This window comes from Pan troglodytes, chromosome 9 (assembly GCF_028858775.2).
Source record: "Pan troglodytes isolate AG18354 chromosome 9, NHGRI_mPanTro3-v2.0_pri, whole genome shotgun sequence".
Taxonomy (NCBI): Eukaryota; Metazoa; Chordata; class Mammalia; order Primates; family Hominidae; genus Pan; species Pan troglodytes.
The window spans coordinates 60,287,167-60,309,316 of NC_072407.2; the positions used below are offsets into that span (position 1 = coordinate 60,287,167).

The following is a 22,150-nucleotide window of genomic DNA, read 5'->3' on the forward strand; positions in this document are numbered from 1 at the left end:
TGTTAAAGCACGTATTGCTAGACCCCACTCCTAGAGTTTCTGGTTCAGTAGGTCCGAGGAAGGAGTGGATTTGCATTTCCAACATGTTCCCAGGTGATGCTGCTGCTGCAGGCGACCACCCTTTGAGAACCACTCCTTTAGACAGCCTTTTGCAGATGCGCACAATAAGACGAGTCATGAGAATGTTTATTGTGAGGAATAGTAGAAAATTAGACACATCTTCAATGCCTATTAATGAGAGAATGAATAAGTATACAGTTTTAAAAAATACAACAGAAGATACATGGAAATTAAAATGAATGAGCTAGAGCTGCAAGTATCAACATAAAAATATTAAAAACAACGCTCTAAGAAGAAAGCAAATTGCAAAGTGTAGAGGTTAATCCACTATACCTATTTTAAAATACGCAAAATAAAATAAAATAATGTTCATGGATGACAAATAGTATGAATCATTTGTGAGCGTGATAAATACTGAATTTACCATATTGGTTAATTTTGAGGAGGAGGGGAGGGTGCAAGGGTGATGGGACTGAAAACAAACAGAAGGCCTCAACTGTGTCTACATTTTTATCTGTCTATCATCGATTTATCTATCTATCTTCACCATTATAATCATGATCATCATCATCTATTAATATATATATGTCTTTGTTTCTCTCAGTCTATCAATCATATTTTTACAAAAAAAGGATGTGGAATAATTATTGCCAAAAGTTAATAATTGATAAAGCTGGATAGCAGTAAACATTGTATTATGTTCCTTCTTGTGTATAAAGTTGAATTATTTCATGATAAAAATACAATGAAAAGAAATGCCTGCAAAAAATACTGTGCCAGACTCTGTTTCTGAATGCTGTTAAGGCTGAAAAACAACATGTTGAGATTGAGCCTCTACTGTGGAATGAGATTTATATATGATCTTGTAGACATCATCATCATCATCATAATATATTAAAATTGGAAGTACAGTGAATGATTTCACATCTCTTCTCAGAGGGGTGGTGAAGGTTCTTGGCTTTTTGTTCTAGTCTGTGTTCTTCCTTTGCCAGTGTTGGTTCTGTAGCCCCTCCTCCGATGTGTCCCGGTTTCTAGGTTGGGATATTTGATTCCTCGGGCAAGAGGAAAATAATAGGAATATGATCATTCAAAGCCTCTTTTATTACTTTCACACACAGAGGAGAATTCTGCCTTTAATTGCTCAGTTTCTGAACTTTTGTGATGTGAAACTGGGACAACAGATAGAGTGGCAAAACTCAAGGAGCTATCAAGGCTGTACTGGTTTACACTGTAAAGCCAGAAAGACATAGTGTTCCAGAAAGGAGAGGAGAAAGGCAGGAACCAGTGGGGCCTGGGCTGGAGAGCAGAGGTTTGGAGTTTGCCTCTATTTCCTTTGTTCTCCAGGTGGCTGTTTCCCTCTGAATGTCCTTGGCCTGAAGACATGGTGTTCTTCCTAGTTGCTTTTGATCAGCCTCACATGTGAATGCAGAAGAGGATTTTTTAATTTTTAAATTTTTTTTATTTTTTAGATTTGCAGAGTGAGAGTCATTGACAGATTGGGTCAGAGCTGCAAAGAGGTTTTTCCATTGAGTGGGAATGCAGATACGGCACGGTTCAACATCCTTCCTGCCTAGAGCAGCCTGAAGTGTCGTGGTATAACGATCTTATGTCTACTGTCAGGTGGACAAAGCCCTCAACTTTGTTTCCTTATTTATCTCTAAGTACATCCTTGTCATGTAGTTTTATTTTCCTAATTTTAGAAAGGTAGCAAGTCTATGAAGATGCTTATGTAGGATTCAAGTCCAAGTGTTAAAGCAAACTAAATATGGCCTGAGAAGGACTCCGTACTTCTATAGCTGAGTCCTCGTGGATGAGCTGTAACCTAGCGTAATAGATTACAGTGGAATGACAATGATATACAATTTTGTAGACCTCGTCATCATAATATGTAAAATTGAAAACCGAACTTACTAGTGTGCACCTGTAACAATAGCTGCGTGTTGGCTAATCCTAGCGGCCATACTTCAACCACTCACAGACTGTTGAATATTACTGCCTTCAAATAAGGCAAACGTCCAGCTGTAACCAATCTCACTGTTTCTCACTTCTGATTTCTGTATATCACTTTACCTTTTTTGTCTATACATTTGTTCTGATCACGAGGCACCCCTAGAGTCTCTGTGAATCTGCTGTGATTCTGGGGGCTACCCAATCCACGAATTGTTCATTGCTCAACTAAACTCCTTTAAATTTAATTCAGCTAAAGTTTTTCTTTTATCACAAGTCTGTGATGTTTTACACTGAGCAGTACTGCACTAGGCTTTTTGGGAATGCAGAAAATATAAGACATGGCCCTGTGGTAAAAGATCTTTATTGTTTAGTTGGGAAGACAAGATATTTGCACCTGATACATTAAGGCTGGACCCAAGTCATACAAAATCAAAGAAAATGATCCTATGCGTTGAAGATGTGTTAAAGAACAAGTCATCTATATTGCCTTTGGGCTTTGCCAGCTTTGGTCCAGCTGCCTTCTGTGATCAAACACAGTGGATACTCACCATCCCTGATGTTCTTTTTGCTTTATATTGAAATAACACCGTATTTCCCTTTTGGAGAAAACAATTGCCCAGCCTGTAAACAATCATCAAATGCCCCAGATTAACTCTTTGAAAGGAAGGCAATTTGGCACAGCAACATTCAGGTTAAAAGTGACCCTACGTCACAGCCTCTATGGAATTGTGAGCTCCTTAAGGGTTGAAGCTGGTACTTCACATCTATATTGCACAGAGCCTGGCCCAGAGTGGCTACTCAGTAATGTCTGGTGTTATCATTGCATATTATTTTCCAGGAGTGGGGGATAGGGGGCAGGTAGGTGGATGGTGATATCTGACCCACTCTATTGAGGAGGGCCTCACTGCATCTGTGATAAATCTGAACTCTATAGATTTCGTGTCACCATATTCTAGAGTAGTTTGGAGTCAGAGACCTTGGCAAAGAGTCTAGCTGTCACAGAATCTTCCCTGGTTGGCCCCTCATCCTCCACTCTGAGGCATCCGTCGTCCTAATCTACAGATTTGGAACTCCCACGTAGCTTCTGCATACCCTCTGGGACAAAGTTTTTCATAATTTATTATTTTCTTTTCTTTGTTGTCTGAGAGCTTTAAACCTCCATGGAGAAATGGTCCCATGGGTCACTCCTGGGAGAGTTACAGGCACATACGTGGAGTATGAGGCATCTTATAGCCAGCTACAATTCTTGTTACTTCTCTTTCCATTTCAGCCAGTGGCAGATCTGTGCCCTCTCCCTTTGGTTCAGAGAAACTGTGATCCTTGAATTTGGGGTCTCTGTTCTTCAGTGGGATTCAATAACCTGTCCTGGCCACCAGTTCCAAGGTTCTGGGCATGCTTGGCCTTGGTGTTTCACCCAGAGAAGACACTAGGAAACTAGAGAAGCAGTGGGAGGCAGGTACGTGGCTCCTCTAGAGGCCTATATCCAAAGAGCATGCAAGGCGTGGTGTATGGAAGGAATGTTATCAATCAAATGGATACCAAATCTAGAGGTATGATTCCTGACTTTGGTATAGCCCAATCTTTTCTTCAGAGTTTTCCCAGTTTGTAATCTCATTTTTTGTTGTTCAAAACCTCTTTTTTTAAAAAAAAAATTATTTATTTTATTTATTTTTGAGTCAGAGTCTCATTCTGTCACCCAGGCTGGAGTGCAGTGGTGTGATATCAGCTCACTGCAACCTCCACCTCCTGGGTTCAAGCAATTCTGCCTCAGCCTCCTGAGTAGCTGGGATTGCCATGTGTATGCCATCATGCCTGGCTAGTTTTGGTATTTTTAGTAGAGACAGGGTTTCACCATGTTGGCCAGGCTGGTCTCGAACTCCTGAGCTCAAGTGATCCACCCACCTCGGCCTCCCAAAGTGCTGGGGTTACAGGTATGAGCCACCACACCCGGCCCAAAAGCTCTTTTACAGAGTCATTGTGGTTTTAAATATCAATTCAGTTTTCAAGTGAGAAAATGGAGGCACACAGAATTCAGCTGATTTGCTTAAGCTCTTGTAGAGTAGGGGTGCCGAGGGACTTTGTGGGGTCTTAGTTCTCCTTCATCTCCATCTGCCTCCTCAAGCCACCTCAAACCTACAATCTAAACAAAATCAATTTGCTTTTGTTATTCCAGGGCAGCTTCATGACCATTCCCAGAGTCCCACCAGATGGCCATTCCCATGCTGTCCCTTTATTGAAATTCTGTGGTCATTGCATAGTCCATAAGCAATAGAAGCAAAAGAGTAAGCAGGTTTTACCAGAGTGTACCTTTAAAGTTTCAAAGAACCCGCACATCCACTATCTCATCAATTCACAGAATGTTCTGAGAGACAACAAGAATAGATATTATTCCTGCCTAGAGATTAGGAGCTAGAAGCTCAGAAAGCTTGATTCTCACCTTGGTTCCTGTCTGCTATAGTGGACTCTCTGGCTTGGTTTGGGTCTGGGGTCTCTGTCACATATATGGCTGGAGAAGCCTCCCACTTATTTTCTTATACCTCAGTTTCCCATTTGTTCCCATCATAGGCAGACTATATGTCAGTAGCTTTGAGGAACAGATTGTATCTGCTCAGTATTGAAGTCCTGGAATAATGAGAGAAGCGCCCAGTTAATTGATCCGATTTTATTTTAGGAATATCACCCTCCCTGGGGAGGTGGTATGATGGAAAGATGGTGGGCTCTGGAGTCAGACTGGGCTGGATTCTCATCTGGACTCTGTCACTTACTAGCTGGTTGAAGCAGGGATTTTGAGAGCCCCACATACCAGGTCCTTTCCTCTTCCCAGCTACCTGGCAACTAAGCAAACCTAGGGCTTGGTGGAACAGAGTTTGAAAACAGCTGATAGAGTACAGCTTTCCGGGAAATTTAGAATTAAATTCTGTAGCTAAGAAAAAGAAATTATATGTAGAAATCAATTCAATTTGCCTCCCACCCAAGGCCATGAGAGCAGGTTGCTCCAGATATACAAGACATCATTCCTGCAGGCATTGTCAGTCTTGTAGTCCATTGACAGTAATTGCATGGACAACACCCAAATTGATTGACTTTTCTGTAAGTATTGTTGAACTTCCTTTTCCTTAAATTTCCTTAAAAACAGGTAGCTAGAAATGGAAAGGAAACTAAGTACGCTGCCAACGTACAATCAGAAGCATGCAGCCATCCTTTTATTACATCAGTATATATTTATTGCATGTAGACTACATGTCAGTGACTTTGGCATTAGCAACACAGTAATGAACAAACAAACAAAGGCACTATCTTCAAGGAGCTTCCTTTTGTGTGTGTGTGTGTGTGTGTGTGTATGTGTGTGTGTGTGCGTGATGTTATAGACAGACAAATAAATATCTACCAGATGGCAATGAAGCTGTGACCCAAAAAATCAAACTGAGAAGAGGGTCAGAGAGTGAAAGGAACTGCGTTTTCAGATAGGTGGTCAGAAAGGGCCTCTCTGTTAAGGTGGCCCTTGTGCAGGGAATTGAAGAAGTGCAGGAGGATGCCACACAGAGATGGTAGAGGGAGCGAAAGGAGCAAAGGCCCTAACTTTCCCTTAATGATGTCGCCTTCCATCTTTAGTCCAGCCCAGCAATGTACATGTTATCCTCCCTGTTTGAAGATGAAGACACGGAGGCTCAGAAAGATCAAACGCCTTTCCCAAACTCACAGCTACGGCCTGACGGAGGTAGGGTCAAATGCAGCTCCACTGATTTCAGAGACGGTGCTATTAACACAGGGGGCTGTCTGCATGTTGGAAAGTGAGATGTGCTGTTGCTGTCACGTTGCAGTGGGAGTGGGGAAGCAGGCTGTGATGAGCTAGACCCCAGAGGAATCAGAGAGCAGGTCTCTGGGCTTCATCCTGGGCATCTCCTAGCCCCGCTGTCTGTCTCATAACACCCACTCACTGCGCCTGCTCACCTCGGTTTGTTGGCTGTTTTTTTTTGAAATCATTTCCTGGATCTTAGTAAGTTTATTTTCCAGTTCCTTTCACTTTTTGGGACTAGGCCCCCAGATGCCAGGTGGAGAGAACTGAAAGAGGGAGAAATCCAGCCTTTCTCACCAGGCTTGTCACGTAGCTACACAAGCAAATAGCTACAGGAACCAAGTTTTAATTTTCGTGCATGGGCCTCAAACTGTTTTTCCATATTTGTTAGGGAAAATCTTGGCCAGGGAGCACCGTCTTTTGAGGACACCAAATTGGGCCAAGTTCCTGTGCGGCCTTTCTCCTTATTTAGTGATTGCCTCGTGTGACCCTCTCCTCTCTGGCTGACCTCTTTTTTCCTGCATGGCACTTGGTGGATAAAGTTCCCTGAACCTTGGAGAGGAAGCGGATGCTGTTAATGGCCCTGGGAGTGTGACTGTGCTTTGCAGCTCACTGGAGCCTGTGGGATATTCCTCCAGCCTTGGTGGGGCTCCGAGCTGCAGGGAAATTAACCTCAGAGTCAGGGCAGGGAGCCAGGGTTGCAGGCACGTTGTCATTGGGTGAAATGAGATGGCAGAGGAAAATAGCACGGTGTGGAGGCTTTTGTTGTCAGAAGCTCTGGGGTTTTGCTCTTCTCTGTGCCATGTAGTTCTTTGATCTTGCGCAAGTTACTTACTGTCTCTCTGAGCCTTCAGTGATTTCAATTGCGTGAAAACCAAGACAAATAACACCTCTATATCAAGAATAGTTCATAGGATCATAGTACAATATTGTGGGGATTAAGCCAGGTGGTATCAGCCCATCAGAATCTAGCCCATGGGAGGGGCTCCGTAAATGACCCTTTCTTTTTGAGACGGAGTCTTGCCCTGTCGCCAGGCTGGAGTGCAGTGGCGCGATCTCAGCTCACTGCAACCTCCGCCTCCCGGGTTCAAGAGATTCTCCTGCCTCAGCCTCCTGAGTAGCTGGGGTGCCCGCCGTGCTACTATAGGGTGTGTCCTACAGGCGCACGCCACCATGCCCAGCTAATTTTTGTATTTTTGGTAGAGACGGGGTTTCACCATGTTGGCCAGGATGGTCTTGATTTCTTGACCTTGTGATCCGCCCGCCTCAGCCTCCCAAGGTGTTGGGATTACAGGCGTGAGCCACTGCGCCCGGCCTCCTTTCTCCCTTTTTGGAGAGAAGCTCATCTTCCTACCAACACATGACCCGAAGACGTGTTGGTGCAGGGGGGAAGAGGAGTAGAATTTGGATGCTCTGGAACTCTTGCTCAGAAAGAGTTTCTCATTAGACTTGTCTCTGATGACTTCAATGATTCCATCAGATATTCATTCTGTTGGGTTAGGCATTGCCTCCCATCTGGGTTGCTTTCATTTGATTTCAGTTAGAAGGTGGTGGAGCTGAGATTTGAAGGCATCAGGTGGTCTAATGCCTGAATGTAGCCTTAACCACTATGCTCTCCTGACTCTCTCCGTGGACCTCACAACCTCTTCTAACAATTCCTCTGGGCATATTAGCTACTTCCACCTGTCTCTCCCCTGGCTTGCTGGGGTGCCTCCCCCTCCCTCTACCGCACTTGGTTTTGTCAGTTAAGGATTGCCTTCTTTCCACCGTCCCCCACCCTCAGTGTGATTTAATTGGGAAATTGTTTCTTGATCTTACCTGTCCTGTCTTCCTTCTATGCCAACTTCACTGCCCCCTACTTTGTTCTACCAGACACATTGCAATTAGCTCATCACATCTCTGTTCTAACCCTTGAGTACTTCTCTATCTTTCCTAAAAGACACAGTTCTTAAAAGGCAGGACTTGCAACTCATTTTGGGTTAGAGGCCTGATGCCTGGTACCATGCCTAGAACTCAGGGTCTCCTTGATGAATGCTTGAATGAGGAACTGGCAGGCATAGAACTGTGAGTAAACCACTTCACTGAGTTAACAAATTAATAGGTTCAAAAATTTCCAGGAGTTAGATAGTTGTGAAATTCTGTCTCTCAACCTTTTTATTTTTTCCCAACTTTTATATTCAATGGTACATGTGCAGGCTTGTTAAAAATATGGAACATGGCTGGGCATGGTGGCTCATGCCTGTAATCCCAGCACTGTGGGAGGTTGAGGTGAGTGGATCATTTGAGGTCAGGAGTTCGAGACCAGCCTGGCCAATATGGTGAAACCGTGTCTCTATTAAAAATACAAAAATTAGCTGGATATGGTGATGCGTGCCTGAAATCCCAGCTACTTGGGAGGCTGAGGGAGGAGAATCACTTGAACCCAGGAGGCGGAGGTTGCAGTGAGCCGAGATTGCACCACTGCACTCCAGCCTGGGCAACAAAGCAAGACTCTGTAACCAAAAAAAAAAAAAAAAAAAAAAAAAGATATGGAATGCTTCACAAATTTGTGTGTCATTCTTGTTCAGGGGCCATGCTAATCTTCTCTGTGTCATTCCAATTTTAGTATATATGATGCCGAAGTGAGTACTATCTTAATCTTTTTAATGAATCAATGTGAATTAATATACACTAGAGAAAGAAGTAATGAGACATTTAAAAATTATTTTATTCTTTTAACTCTTTGAATGTTGTTCTCCATATATCAATCCAATCTATTTGACAACTTGAGTTCATTTCTTGAGTCTCTCAAAGAATGCAATTTGGTGTCAGGCAGTAGAGGAAGAACTGATGGAGACTCAAGCATTTTTCTAGAATCATTCAGTTTAGATTTTGGGTTTCTGATTTGGAATTCAAGAAAAGCTTCCCTTGCAGTTTGTTAATTAGCATTAGGGTAGGGGGAGCAGTAAGGACTCACTGGGCTTCTGTGCAGGTGCAATTGCCCACGCATGTCCAACCAAACCCTGGGTATCAGTTGTCCCCCGTCTCCCATTTCTCTGCAGAACAAGAGACAACAGATAATTTGAGGACAGTTTGGCTGCTTGGTGGTGGCAGAGGTGGTATGTGTGTCCATAAAGTAGGGTAACTACTGCTTGACACAGTAAGGTGGTGTTCTTTTTCGCTCATGTAACAGTCCTGTGTGAGTCTAGGGCAGGGATTGGCAAATTACAGCCCATGGTCCAAATCCAGCTTGTAGCCTGTTTGTGTATGGACCATGAGCTAAGAAAGGGTTTTACGTTTTAAAGAGTTGCAAAAACAAACAAAATAAACCCACAGAGAAGAATATGTGGCAGAAACTGCCTGTGGCTCATAAAGCTTAAACTATTTAAATCTGATCCTTTACAGAAAATGTTGGGTAATCCCTGCTCCAGGAAGAAGTGAGTCGTTTTCTTCAGGGATCTAGGATCCTGCCAGCTGTTGGCTCTATGATGGGGAAAGAGATAGTGGGGAAACTGCTCCTGCTTCTTAAAAATCTCAGCCCACAGGTGAAATGCATCATTGCCTGGATGCAAGGGGATAAAAGGCCGTCGGCTGTCCCTCTCTCCTTCTCTCTTATATCCTACTTCTTTACCCCTCCTTCAGCTTTTGAGAAACAAGAGCAGATCCTTTCAATGTAGCTAATCTGGGCCTGATACAAAGGCCACAGGTTCTGGCACTCTCTCTCTAAGCCATGGATCAGAGAGCTGAAAGTATTAAAAAGTAATACCTGTTCTGTACCAGGCTCCAGGGTGGATGTCGGGGGTGGGGGGGGCATCTGTACCAGGCCCCAGGGTGGATGCTGGGGCACCTGCTCTGTACCAGGCCCCAGGGTGGATGCTGGGGCACCTGCTCTGTACCAGGCCCGATGGTGGATGCTGGGGCCACCTGCTCTGTACCAGGCCCTGAGATAGATGCTTGTGGCCCTTGCTTTGTACCAGGCCCTGGGGCAGATGGTGGGAGAATCTGCTCTGTGCCAGGCCCCATGGTGATGCTGGAGAAACCTGGTCTGTACCAGGCCCCAGGGTGGATGCTGGGGGCACCTGCTCTGCATCAGGCCTCAGGATGGATGTTGGGGGTACCTGCTTTGTACCAGACCCTGGGGTAGATGCTGGGGGCATCTGTACCCTCCACCGTGGTTCCTAGGTCAGAGCAGGTGCCCTCTGCATTTGTTTGCTTGACCTGCATACAAGTTTGGAGGAATGAGATAAGGAAAAAGCCTTCCTAGTGAAGACAGGACTATCAAACCTGAGTCACAGATGAAAGGACAGGTAAGATTTAGAAAAATAGTAAGAATTTATAGATGACACAAGAGAGCTAGTAAATTGCAGACCCAGGGCTTGATCCCAGAGCTGTTTGACTCTAAATCTCATCCTCTCCATGACTATGAAAAATAATGAATTTTTCAGAGAATTTGACTATGAAACTGTCTAACACCGTAAGTCAAGTCAAACTTCTAGAGCATCTGTGTGCAGTATCTCCACTGGGAAGGGTGATCATTGTTTGGAGGCTGCTACGTTGTAAGTGAGGTTGCAAACGAGATAAATGGGTGGAAATTGCATCCTGAAATTTCCTTGAGCCAACAGAAGCATGAAGTGTCTGGGGCTGCAATGCAATTATGTGAGAGGAAGCCAATGTTTATAGACTTCCCACTGTGGGGATGTTAGGCATGGCGAAGACGCACGCAGAAATCTGAAAACTTTGAACTTGTTTATTTCTCATTTTGTATCTCTACATGCTTTCATTGCCAGGAATTCTGAAGCCAGAAGGAACTTGCTAATTATTTATAGGGGAAAGAGCAAGGGCTTTAGACCTTGGCAAACCTGGATTCAAATTCCAGTTCAGGAATCTGTGACTGTAGCAAAAACACTATTTCTTTTTCTCCAAAGGGTCAGAAATAGTGAATAATTTGCCCAAGTTACACAACTAGGGTATAACTGCTTTATTTATGTTACTGCATAACAAAGCAGCCTAAAACTTAGTGGTTTAAACAGCAATCAGTTATTTAGCTCACAGATTTTTAATTTGGGGAGAGCTCAGAAGGGAAGGCTGGTGTCAGCTTGGCCAGCTCAACTGGGGGCTGAATGATCTATTTCTCAGACAGCTTATTCATCTGGCTGGTACGCTGCTGCTGGCTGTCAGTGGAAGCTTGGCCAGGCTGAGGGCTGAGGGACTTAGTTCCTCTCCACCTAGGCCTTTCCACAGGCTGGATAGGCTTCCTCACACTACTGTGACTGGGTTTCAAGAAGCAAGAAGAGGAAACTGGGGTTTCCAAGGCCTGGGCCTGGAACCTGGCACAGCATCACTTCCCCCTTATTCTGTTGTTAAGCAGTCACAGAACCCAGATTCAATGGGAATAGCCATAGACCTCACTTTTGGATGGGAAGAGTTTTCAAGAATTTGGGGCTGTATTTTAAAACTGGCACAAAAATGGAGATATTATATTTTCTCATTTAATTCTAAAATGAGATAGGAAGTAATCTCTTTGGAACTCTTGTATTATCTGTTTTTTTAAAAATGGGATTATTTAGTGATTCACTCATGGTCACATATTTCAAGTTGATATTGGAGCTTAAATTCAAACCCAGTGTGGATTCAAACCCAATTATGTTGATTCTATCTCTTAATAGTCATATTCAGTCTCCTACTGGCATTTCCGCAGTTAAAGTCACCATCACCCCATGCTATACTTGCAACAACCTCCTAACCCAGCCTTCCTGCCTCCTCCTTTTTTTTTTTTTTTTTGACATTAAGTCTTGCTCTGTTGCCCAGGCTAGAGTGCAGTGGCATAATCTCAGCTTACTGCAACCTCTGCCTCCTGGATTCAAGTGATTCTCCTGCCTCAGCCTCTTGAGTAGCTGGGATTACAGGTGCCCACCACCACGCTGGGCTAACTTTTGTACTTTTAATAGAGACAGGGTTTCACCATGTTGGCCAGGCTGATCTTGAACACCCAACCTCAGGTGAGCTGCCTGCCTTGGACTCCCAAAGTGCTGGGATTACACACGTGAGCCACCGGGCCCGGCCTCTGGCTCTTATCTTGTTCCCCTCCAAACCTGCCCCTTCTAAGGGGTAAAAAGAATAGCATTGCTTCTCTGCTTATAATTCTTAAAGTCTCCCTGTGACCTTTAAACTGAAGCTCAGCTTTTTCCTTTCCCTTAATTTGGTTGCTAGCCCTTCATGGTGTCCCAGCCTACTCCTCAGGCTCAGAAACAGTCATTTTCTCTCTGTATCTTATTCCAGGAGATGTCAACATGTAGATTTCCCCCTTGACATTTATTGACTCAAACATGATGCTAAGTGTTTTACAGGAATTATCTAACTTACATTTTCACAACAACTCTGTTAGGTTCTCTTTTATTTGAATCTAGGTATGCTTGCTTGGGAAATCAAGCTCTTGAACTCCATGGTAAACTGTCTCTACTTGAAGTTTCCCCAATGCACAATCTCCTCTCTGATGTCTGGAATTTTATACTTGCGATGTCTTCTCTCTATCTCTACCTTTTGTCTCACTAACTTATACTTCCTTTTCAGGTTCAGCTATAGACAGTCTTCCCTCCAGGAAGATTTCTCAAGACTGGTTGAGCTTCCCTGATATTTCTGCTCATAGTATCCTGCCTTATTCTTAGCCAGTGCATTTCATTTTGTACTAATATTATTTGTTTTCTCATGTCCCTCATGAACTGTGAATTCTTTGAGGGTAAGAACAGTGTGTTGACATCATGTTTCTCTTCTGAAGTGAAAGGCATTTTAGTACAACATCCTCCAACCTCACAGGTTCTCTTTGAGCTCTCATTGTCTATGAGGCTATGAGTTTGCTGAGCTCTCACTGCCACATATGCAACCATATACCAAAAACTGGACCCAGGTAACTGAATTTGTCATGATGGGCTTTGCTGGCATCCATGAAGCACACCTCCTCTTCTTCATACTCTCCCTCACCATGTACCTGTTCACCTTGGTGGAGAATTTGGCCATCATTTTAGTGGTGGGTTTGGACCACCGACTACGGAGACCCATGTATTTCTTCCTGACACACTTGTCCTGCCTTGAAATCTGGTACACTTCTGTTACAGTGCCCAAGATGCTGGCTGGTTTTATTGGGGTGGATGGTGGCAAGAATATCTCTTATGCTGGCTGCCTATCCCAGCTCTTCATCTTCACCTTTCTTGGGGCAACTGAGTGTTTCCTACTGGCTGCCATGGCCTATGATCGTTATGTGGCCATTTGTATGCCTCTCCACTATGGGGCTTTGGTGTCCTGGGGCACCTGCATCCGTCTGGCAGCTGCTTGTTGGCTGGTAGGTTTCCTCACACCCATCTTGCCAATCTACCTCATGTCTCAGCTAACATTTTGTGGCCCAAATGTCATTGACCACTTCTTCTGTGATGCCTCACCCTTGCTAGCCTTGTCATGCTCAGATGTCACTTGGAAGGAGACTGTGGATTTCCTGGTGTCTCTGGCTGTGCTACTGGCCTCCTCTATGGTCATTGCTGTGTCCTATGGCAACATCGTCTGGACACTGCTGCACATCCGCTCAGCTGCTGAGCGCTGGAAGGCCTTCTCTACCTGTGCAGCTCACCTGACTGTGGTGAGCCTCTTCTATGGCACTCTTTTCTTTATGTATGTCCGGACCAAGGTGACCTCCTCCATCAACTTCAACAAGGTGGTATCTGTCTTCTACTCTATTGTCACGCCCATGCTCAATCCTCTCATCTACAGTCTTAGGAACAAGGAAGTGAAGGGAGCTCTGGGTCGAGTCTTTTCTCTCAACTTTTGGAAGGGACAGTGAGGAGGCAGGTGGGAACCCAGTTTCCTTGCCTTGGATATTTAAAAACAGGTTAGTCAATAACGTTTAAGCTGAGACCAAATCAAGAATGCAGTTCCATTTATAACAGCCACAAAAAATACAATACCTAGGAATACAACTAACCAAGGAAGTGAAAGATATTTATAAGGGGAACCACAAAACACTGCTAAAAGAAATCAGAGATGACACAAACAAATGAAAAAACATCCCATGCTCACAGATTGGAAGAATCAATATCATTAAAATGGTCACACTGCCCAAAGCAATCCGCAGATTCAGTGCTATTCCTATCAAACTATCAATGTCATTTTTCACAGAATTAGAAAAAACAATTCTAAAATTCATATGAAAGCAAAAAAGGAGCCCAAATTGCCAAAGCAATCCTAAGCAAAAAAAAACCAAAAAAATAAATCTGGAGGCATTATATTATCTGACTTGAAACTATACTATAAGGCTACAGTAACCAAAACAGCATGGTACTAGTACAAAAACAGACACATAGACCAATGGGACAGAATAGAAAACCCAGAAATAAAGCTGTACATTGCTACCAACTGATCTTTGAAAAAGCTGACAAAAATAAACAATGGAGAAAAGATTCCCTACTCAATAAATGGTGCTGGGAAAACTGGCTAGCCATATGCAGAAGACTGAAACTGAACCTCTACTTATCACCATATTCAAAAATTAAGATGGATTAAAGACTTACATATAAGACCTCAAACTATAAAAAAATCCTGGAAGAAGACCTAGGAAATACCCTTCTGGACACTGGTCTTGGGAAAGAATTTATTACTAAGTTCTCAAAAGCAATTGCAATGAAAACAAAAATTAACAAGTGGGACTTAATTAAATAGCTTCTGCACAGTAAAATAAACTGTTGACATGACAAACAGGTAAACTACCAAATAAAAGAAAATATTCGCAAACTATGCATCTGACAAAGGTTTAATATCCAGAATCTATAAGGGACTTAAATCAACAAGAAAAAAACAATTAATCCCATTAAAAAGTGGGTAGAGGACATGAACAGACACTTATCAAAAGAAGATATCCAAGTTGTAAACAAACATATGAAAAAATTCTCATCATCACTAACCATCAGAGAAGTGCAAATGAAAACATAATGAGATATCATCTCATGCCAGTTAGAATGGCTATTATCAAAGAGTCAAAAAATAACAGATGTTGGAGAGGTTGCAGAGAAAAGGGAATGCTTATGCACTGTTGGTGAGAGTGCAAATTAGTTCAGCCACATGGAAAGCAGTTTGAAGATTTCTCAAAGAATGAAAAATAGAACTGCTATTCAAGCCAGCAATCCCATTACTAGGTATATACTCAAAGTAAAATAATCGTTCTATCAAAATGACATATGCACTTGTATGTTCATCATGACACTATTTGCAATAACAAAGAGATGGAATCAGTCTAGGTGTCTATCATTGGTAGATTGGATAAAGAAAATGCAATACATATACACCATGGAATACTATGCAGACATGAAAAAGAATGAAATTGTATTATATGCAGCAACATGGATGTAGTGGGAGGCCATTATCCTAAGCAAATTAATGCAGAAACTGAAAATCAAATATTTTGTTTTCTCACTTGTAAGTAGGAGCTAAATCTTGGGTACACATGAACATAAAGATGGGAATAAGAGATACTGGGGACCTCAAAAGGAGGGAGAGAGGGGAGGGGGCAATGGCTGAAAAACTGCCTATTGGGTACTATGTTCCCATCTAGGTGACAGGATGAATAGAATCCAAACCTTACCATCCCACAATATATCCTTGTGACAAATCTGCACATGTACCCCCTGAATCTAAAATAAAAATGGAAATTAAAAAAATAAAAGGACAGTGGTGAGGACTATGGAAGGGAGCTATGGTCTGAATAGTCAGGAGTTATGGACTATATATTAGATAAAGTAAAATGCTAAGTCTCTATAACAAGAGAGACTTAACTATAGTGTAGCTTAAAGAATGAAGGAGATTTTCTTTTTCTGGCAAGAGTCCACAGTGAGTGTTCCAGGCTGGTGGTGGCTCTGTTCAACTTTAAGGATGCAAGTTTATTCTATCTTGCAGGATCAACATCCCCTAGGATGTTGGCTAAGAAAGTTCTGCTGGCCAAATCCAGCTCAGCACTTGCTTTTTTTTTTTTTTTTTAGACAGAGTCTTGCTCTGTCGCCCAGGCTAGAGGGAGTGCGGTGGCGTGATCTCGGCTCACTGCAAGCTCCGCCTCCCAGGTTCATGCCATTCTCCTGCTTCAGTCTCCCGAGTAGCTAGGACTACAGGGGCCCGCCACCATGCCTGGCTAATTTTTAAAATATTTTGAGTAGAAATGAGGCGTCACCGTATTAGCCAGGATGGTCTCGATCTTCTGACCTCGTGATCTGCCCACCTCGGCCTCCCAAAGTGCTGGGATTATAGGCTTGAGCCACTGCACCCGGCCAGCACTTGCTTTTTTAATTGCCTGTGAACTAATAATGATTTTTACATTTTTAAATGGTTGAAGACAAATTGAAAGAAGAATAATATTTCATGACACACAAACATTTGAATTTTATAAAATTCAAATTTCAGCGCCCATAAATCAAGCTTAATTAGAACATAGTCACACCTATATGTATCATCGGTGGTTGCTTTTGTGCTACAATGGCAGTAGTTGTGGCAGAAACCATTTGCCAACCCTTGTCTAGAGCCTTCTTGTTATTTACATGGTCAATACTGGGTCCCATTGGGAAAGAAGGGTGAAGATAGAGCATGGAGGAGACACACTGTCTGTCTTAAGGTTTCTTTCTTTCCTTCCTTCCTTCCTTTCTTTCTTCCTTCCTTCCTTCCTTCCTTCCTCCTTCCTTCCCTCCCTCCCTCCTTCCTTCCCTCCCTCCTTTCTCCCTTCCTTCCTTCCTTCCTTCCTTCCTTCCTTCCTTCCTTCCTTCCTTCTTTCCTTCTTTCCTTCATTTTTTTTTTTTAGGGTCTCACTCTGTCACCCAGGCTGGAGTGTGGTGGCGCGATCTTGGCTCATTGCAACCTCCACCTCTTGGACTTAGGTAATCCTGCCACCTCGGCCTCCTGAGTAGCTGGGACTACAGGTGCACAGCATCAAACCTGGCTAATTTTTAAATTTCTTGTAGAGATGGGTTTCGCCAGGTTATTTTCCAGGCTGATCTCAAACTCCTGGGCTCAAGCGATCTGCCACCTTGGCCTCCCAAAGTATTGGGACTACAGGAATGAATTAAGATTTCTTGATTAAATGTAGCAGTCATCACTTCCACTCACCTCTTTGGTGAGAAGTGAGCCTTAGGTCAAATCTAATTGCAAGGGTAGTAAAAATAGTCCATAGTTAGGTAGCCAGATGCCCAGTCACCATTTAATTATTGTAGAAAAAGAAAAAAACAAATTGTGGTAGACAATCCACAGTTTTTAGCACAAACTAAGTCCCCAGAATAAAAGCTGATTTTTCATGTGGTCCATGCACTTAATCATTTTTTGTATCTATATTTGCTTATTTGATATATAGACTGCTCCCCTATGTCAGTTGGTATTTTGGAAATTGAAGGAGCTCTTTATGGCAGTGTCAACTCTTTTGAAGTAAGGCTTAAAAAGACAATTATAATTCAGGTATTTCTTTACATGTAGGTAGATGCACTTAAAAAGACATTTATAATAATCATTTCAATGTGGATTCCAGAAACTATAGAATATGGAAGAGGAAAACGTTGAGCTTGGGACTGAATTGGGGGAAAGACATATTTTCCTTAGGGGCCAGTAATGAGCATATTGCAATATGGTGCCCCTCATTGTCACAGTCTCCCTGAATAGGGTCTGACCTATCGCATTTTCCAAAGTTAACAGGAAGGGCACATTTTGAAAATCATTTCATTTATTGACTATTGTATCAAGAATGTGCTTTAGATTCTTTTGGATGACAGCAAGATGCAAAAACAATGCAGAGGTGAGAACCTTTCCAGATCAAATATAATAATCCATGTGAATGAAATACAAGTAGTATATGAACATACTTTATTTTATTATGTTTTGTGTTATTGTGCTTCACTGGTACTGTTTTTTTTTTTTTTTTTTTTTACAAATTGAAGATTTGTAGCAATTCTGTGTTAAGTCTATCAGTGCCATTTTTTCAATAGCATGTGCTCACTTTGCTTCTTTGTGTCACATTTTAGTAATTCTCGCAACATTTTAAACTTTACTGTTATTATTATATGTGTCATAATGATCTATGAGTAGTGATTTTTGATGTCACTATTGTCATTGTTTTTGGGAGCTATGAACTGTGCACATATAGGACAGTGAACTTAACTGATAAATATGTATGTTCTGACTGCTTCACTGAGTAAACATTTTCCTGTCTCATGCTGTTTACAGCATGGTTTACTGAATATTTTCAGCCTACTATTGAGACCTACTGCTCGGGAAAGAATAGTTCTTCCAAAATATTACTGCTCATTGACAATGCACCTGACGACACGAGAGTTCTGATGGAAATGTACAAGGAGATTCATGTTGTTTTCATACCTCCTAACATAACATCCATTCCATAGCCCATGGTACAAGTAGTTTTTGATTTCAAGTCTTATTTAGGACATACATTTGGTAAGGCTATAGCTGCCATAGATAGTGATTTCTCTGATGGATCTGGACAAAGTAAATTCAAAATCTTCTGGAAAGGATTGATCATTCTAGGTGCCATTAAGAGCACTCATGACTCATGGGAGGAGGTCAAAATATCAACATGATCAGGAGTTTGGAATAAGTTGATTCCAACCCTTATGGATGACTTTGAGGGGTTCAAGACTTTAGTGGAGGAAGTAATGGCAGATGTGGTGGAAACATCAAGAGAATTAGAGTTAGAAGTGGAGCCTGAAGATGTGACTGAATTGCTGCAATCTCATGACAAAACGAATGGATGAAGAGTTGCTTCTTATGGGTGAGCAAAGAAAGTAGTTTCTTGAGATGGACTCTACTCCTGGTGAAGATGCTGTGAACATTGTTGAAATTACAATAAAAGGATTTAGAATATTCCATAAACTTAGTTGATAAAGCACCATCAGGGCTTGAAAGAATTGGCTTGAATTTTAAAAGTTCTACTGTGGGTAAAATAGTGTTAATTAGCATCATGTGTTACAGAGAAATTTTTCACAAAAGGAAGAGTCAATCAATACAGCAAACTTCATTGTTGTCTTGTTTTAATAAAGCCACCTCAATCATCAGCAACCACCACCCTGACTGGACAGCAGCCATCGATATTGAGGCAAGTCCCTTTATAAGCAAAAAGATTAAGATTCTCTGAAGGCTCAGATTATTGTTAGCATTTTTTTTAGCAATAAAGTATTTTTAAAATTAAGGTATGTACATTTTCTTAGACATAATGCTATTGCACACTTAATAGACTACACTATAGTGTAAACATACTTTTGTATGCACTGGGAAACTAAAAATTTGTGTGAGAGCTTGCTTTATTCACTTATTTCTGTGATCTGAAACCAAACCCACAGTATGTCTGGGGTATGCCTGTAGACTTTCAGGCACCTGACCTGAGTAGATATGAACACAAAATGAGTTAGACTTTTAGGTTTCCGAACAAAATGGAAAGATGAAAAGAAAGCAAAACATACTGGGTTATGTAGTTTTCATTTATTGTAGCAGAAAAAATTCAAATTCCAACACAGGGAATGTTTTCTGAATTTTGAGAGCTACTCTAAGGATAACTATATGGGAAGTGTCAGTAAAGTTTACCATTTTGAGCTTCTTAAAGAATAACTATATATATATATATATATATATATATATATATATATATATATATTTTTTTTTTTTTTTTTTTTTGAGACGGAGTCTCACTCAGTCGCCCAGGCTGGGATGCAGTGGCGCGATCTCGGCTCACTGCAAGCTCTGCCTTCTGGGTTCATGCCATTCTCCTGCCTCAGCCTCCCAAGTAGCTGGGACTACAGGTGGCTGCCACCACGCCTGGCTAATTTTTTTTGTATTTTTTTTTTTTTTTAGTAGAGACGGGGTTTTACCGTGTTAGCCAGGATGGTCTCGAACTCCTGACCTCATGATCCGCCTGCCTCGGCCTCCCAAAGTGCTGGGATTACAGGCATGAGCTACCGCGCCCGGCCAAGAATAACTATATTTTTGAGATAAATTACATAAAACGGTAAAAAGTCTGATGCATACCCATAGAAAGGATCCTAAACATATTAACGTGAATATTGCTTTAATAAAACTTGATACAAGTAATGAAACTGGGAAAAACCCAGTTTTGTGAATGTGATTATTTACATTACAAATTAAAACAATAACTCCCTTAAAAACCAGTCCTACCTACAAGAATTTGAGGTGCATGATATGTGCCGGTATTGATAGCTACATTTTTAAAGCCACTACTAATGGCAGATCAATCTGCAATGAGATAAGCTATACAATCATGTTGTAGGAAATGCATATTTTTGTAAATAGGGAGTTTCTAAAAATATAGTTTCTTCTTTGGGGATATATCTATTATAGAGTGAAACATTGTCATATGAAGGATTAACCTAGCATAGATACTACTCCATTGTTACTCAGAGAATGTCACAGGGAGTAATTCTTGACAAATAAGACTTATTAAGATGGAATTCAGTAAGGAGTGATGCTTGTCTTACTCTGACCATTCTGGGTATTGGGATACTGATTTGTTAGGTAGAAACTACCTGGTAACCACCCTTGGGAAGGTCCTTTGACTTGGGACTTGGTGAGAATGACTGGATCTACACTTTGAAATCAGAACCCTACAGTTTTCTGTGAGCCATTACATCACCATTGTCAAAAGCTCTGGTATAACTCTCCTTCACTGACATTCTTCTGGTCTCTCTTTTATGGCTCCATGTTGTTCTTGTCCCTTGTACCTGTGCTGGGATTTCTATTTTGTTTTTCAGGGTTCTTAGTCTTTTTAGTTAGTCTCTTATTTTTCCATTTTTACATGCCAAGTCCTTAGCAACTGATTTTTAGGGTGTGTCTGTCAAAATGTTGGCTTTGGCTGTGGAATGCTACAGCTTTGTTCCTCTAAATTGAATCTTATTCTTTATTTTTAAATAATTTATTTATTTATTTATTTTGAGACAGGGTCTCACTCTGATGCCCAGGCTGGAGTGCAGTGGCACAATCTTGGCTCACTGCAATCTCTGCCTCCCAGTTTCAAGTGATTCTCCTGCCTCAGCCTCCCAAGTAACTGGGACTATAGAAGCACACCACCTCACCCACCTAATTTTTGTATTTTTAGTAGAGATGGGCTTTCACCATTTGGCCAGGCTGCTCTCAAACCTGTGACCTCAGGTGATCCACCCGCCTTGGCCTCCCAAAGTTCTGGGATTACTGGCGTGAGCCACTGCGCCCGGCCTAAATGGAATCTTCTTCATATCCTTGCTTTCTTTGGTGGCTTCATTCTCATTGGTTCCAATAACATCTTTGGCCAGCCTTGGCAAGGTAGGATTTTCAGCACCTTTTGGTAGGAACTTAAAATGAATCTCATTGCCCAGAAATGTGGTTGCCTTGATACATTGAGATATTTTGTGTAACGAGAGTAAAGCTCTGTTTCTCCCCAGGGAGCAACCCAGGAGCACCTTCATTTAATCAGTTGATGCCCAGTATTTTGTGGGCTTCTTTAGCATCCTCACACTCTCATGGAAGTGGAGAGGCTTCCTTTAGAGCAGACTTTGCATAGGTGGTCACTTCACTGGGTCTGTGACAGTCACCTGTCCTCATTTACTCCAAGGCAAGCAGCTACAGGTTATTTACTTATAAAACAGTTTCACAATAGATATGTTTAGTCCACTCCACTCAGGTTAGGTTGGTGATGGCAGATCACAAACTCTTTGCTAATAAGGATTATAGTTTAGCCTCTCTGAAGGTCCCTTCCAGGACATAGCTTAGAGCAAGTGTCCTGTAAAAGTTTCAGTTATTTGGCAATAAATCAAGGTAAAGGTTTTGCCACTGGGTATGATTTTATTGATTTATTTAACAAATGCTTGTTTAGTGTTTGTTCTGTGCCAGGTACTTTCCTAAATGTTTTACTAAATTTATTACTCCTAAATTTATTAACACCTCATTGATAATACCATGAAGTCAGTGCTATTATTATCCTTCTTTATAGAGGAGAAAACTGAGGGACAGAGAAGCTAAGTAACTTGTCCAAAGTCACCCAGCAAAGTAGGTGGCAGAGCTAGGGCTTGAAACCTGTTCATTGACTCTTAACCTCTGTACAGTGATACCCTGAGTAAATTGGTTCCCTCTCCTGGCATCAGTTCCCTTATCTGTAAAAGGACAGAGTGGACTGGGTGACTTTAAATATCTACCTTTTGAATGTTTATCATGTGCTGAGATGTTTCATACAGTTTCTTGTTTTATCACACCAACCCGAAGATGAAGTCTTAGTCTCATTTTACATTGCAGCAAACTGAGGCTCGGAGAGGTGAGGTAACATGCTGAGGTTTATATAGCTATGACAGCAGGAGGACATGA

At 41.9% G+C, this 22,150-nt stretch overlaps 2 protein-coding genes and 1 non-coding gene across 3 annotated transcripts in view; 2 read left to right on the plus strand and 1 right to left on the minus strand.

Moving 5' to 3' along the window:
- Positions 1 to 5,504: 5,504 nt before the first annotated feature.
- OR9Q1 (olfactory receptor family 9 subfamily Q member 1) overlaps positions 5,505 to 22,150 on the plus strand; it is a 152,861-nt gene continuing 136,215 nt past the window's right edge. Inside the window, exon 1 of the mRNA XM_003954237.5 lies at positions 5,505 to 5,728. The gene's annotated coding sequence lies outside the window, so the exon portion shown is untranslated. The remainder of the gene's footprint in view (positions 5,729 to 22,150) is intronic.
- On the minus strand, positions 8,329 to 8,438 carry LOC112204825 (U6 spliceosomal RNA). The gene has a single exon (XR_002938583.1). It is a non-coding gene; the product is annotated as a U6 spliceosomal RNA (small nuclear RNA).
- Positions 12,660 to 13,613, plus strand: OR6Q1 (olfactory receptor family 6 subfamily Q member 1). The gene has a single exon (XM_001145378.7). The coding sequence runs from the start codon at positions 12,660 to 12,662 to the stop codon at positions 13,611 to 13,613; it is 954 nt and encodes a 317-aa protein (XP_001145378.3).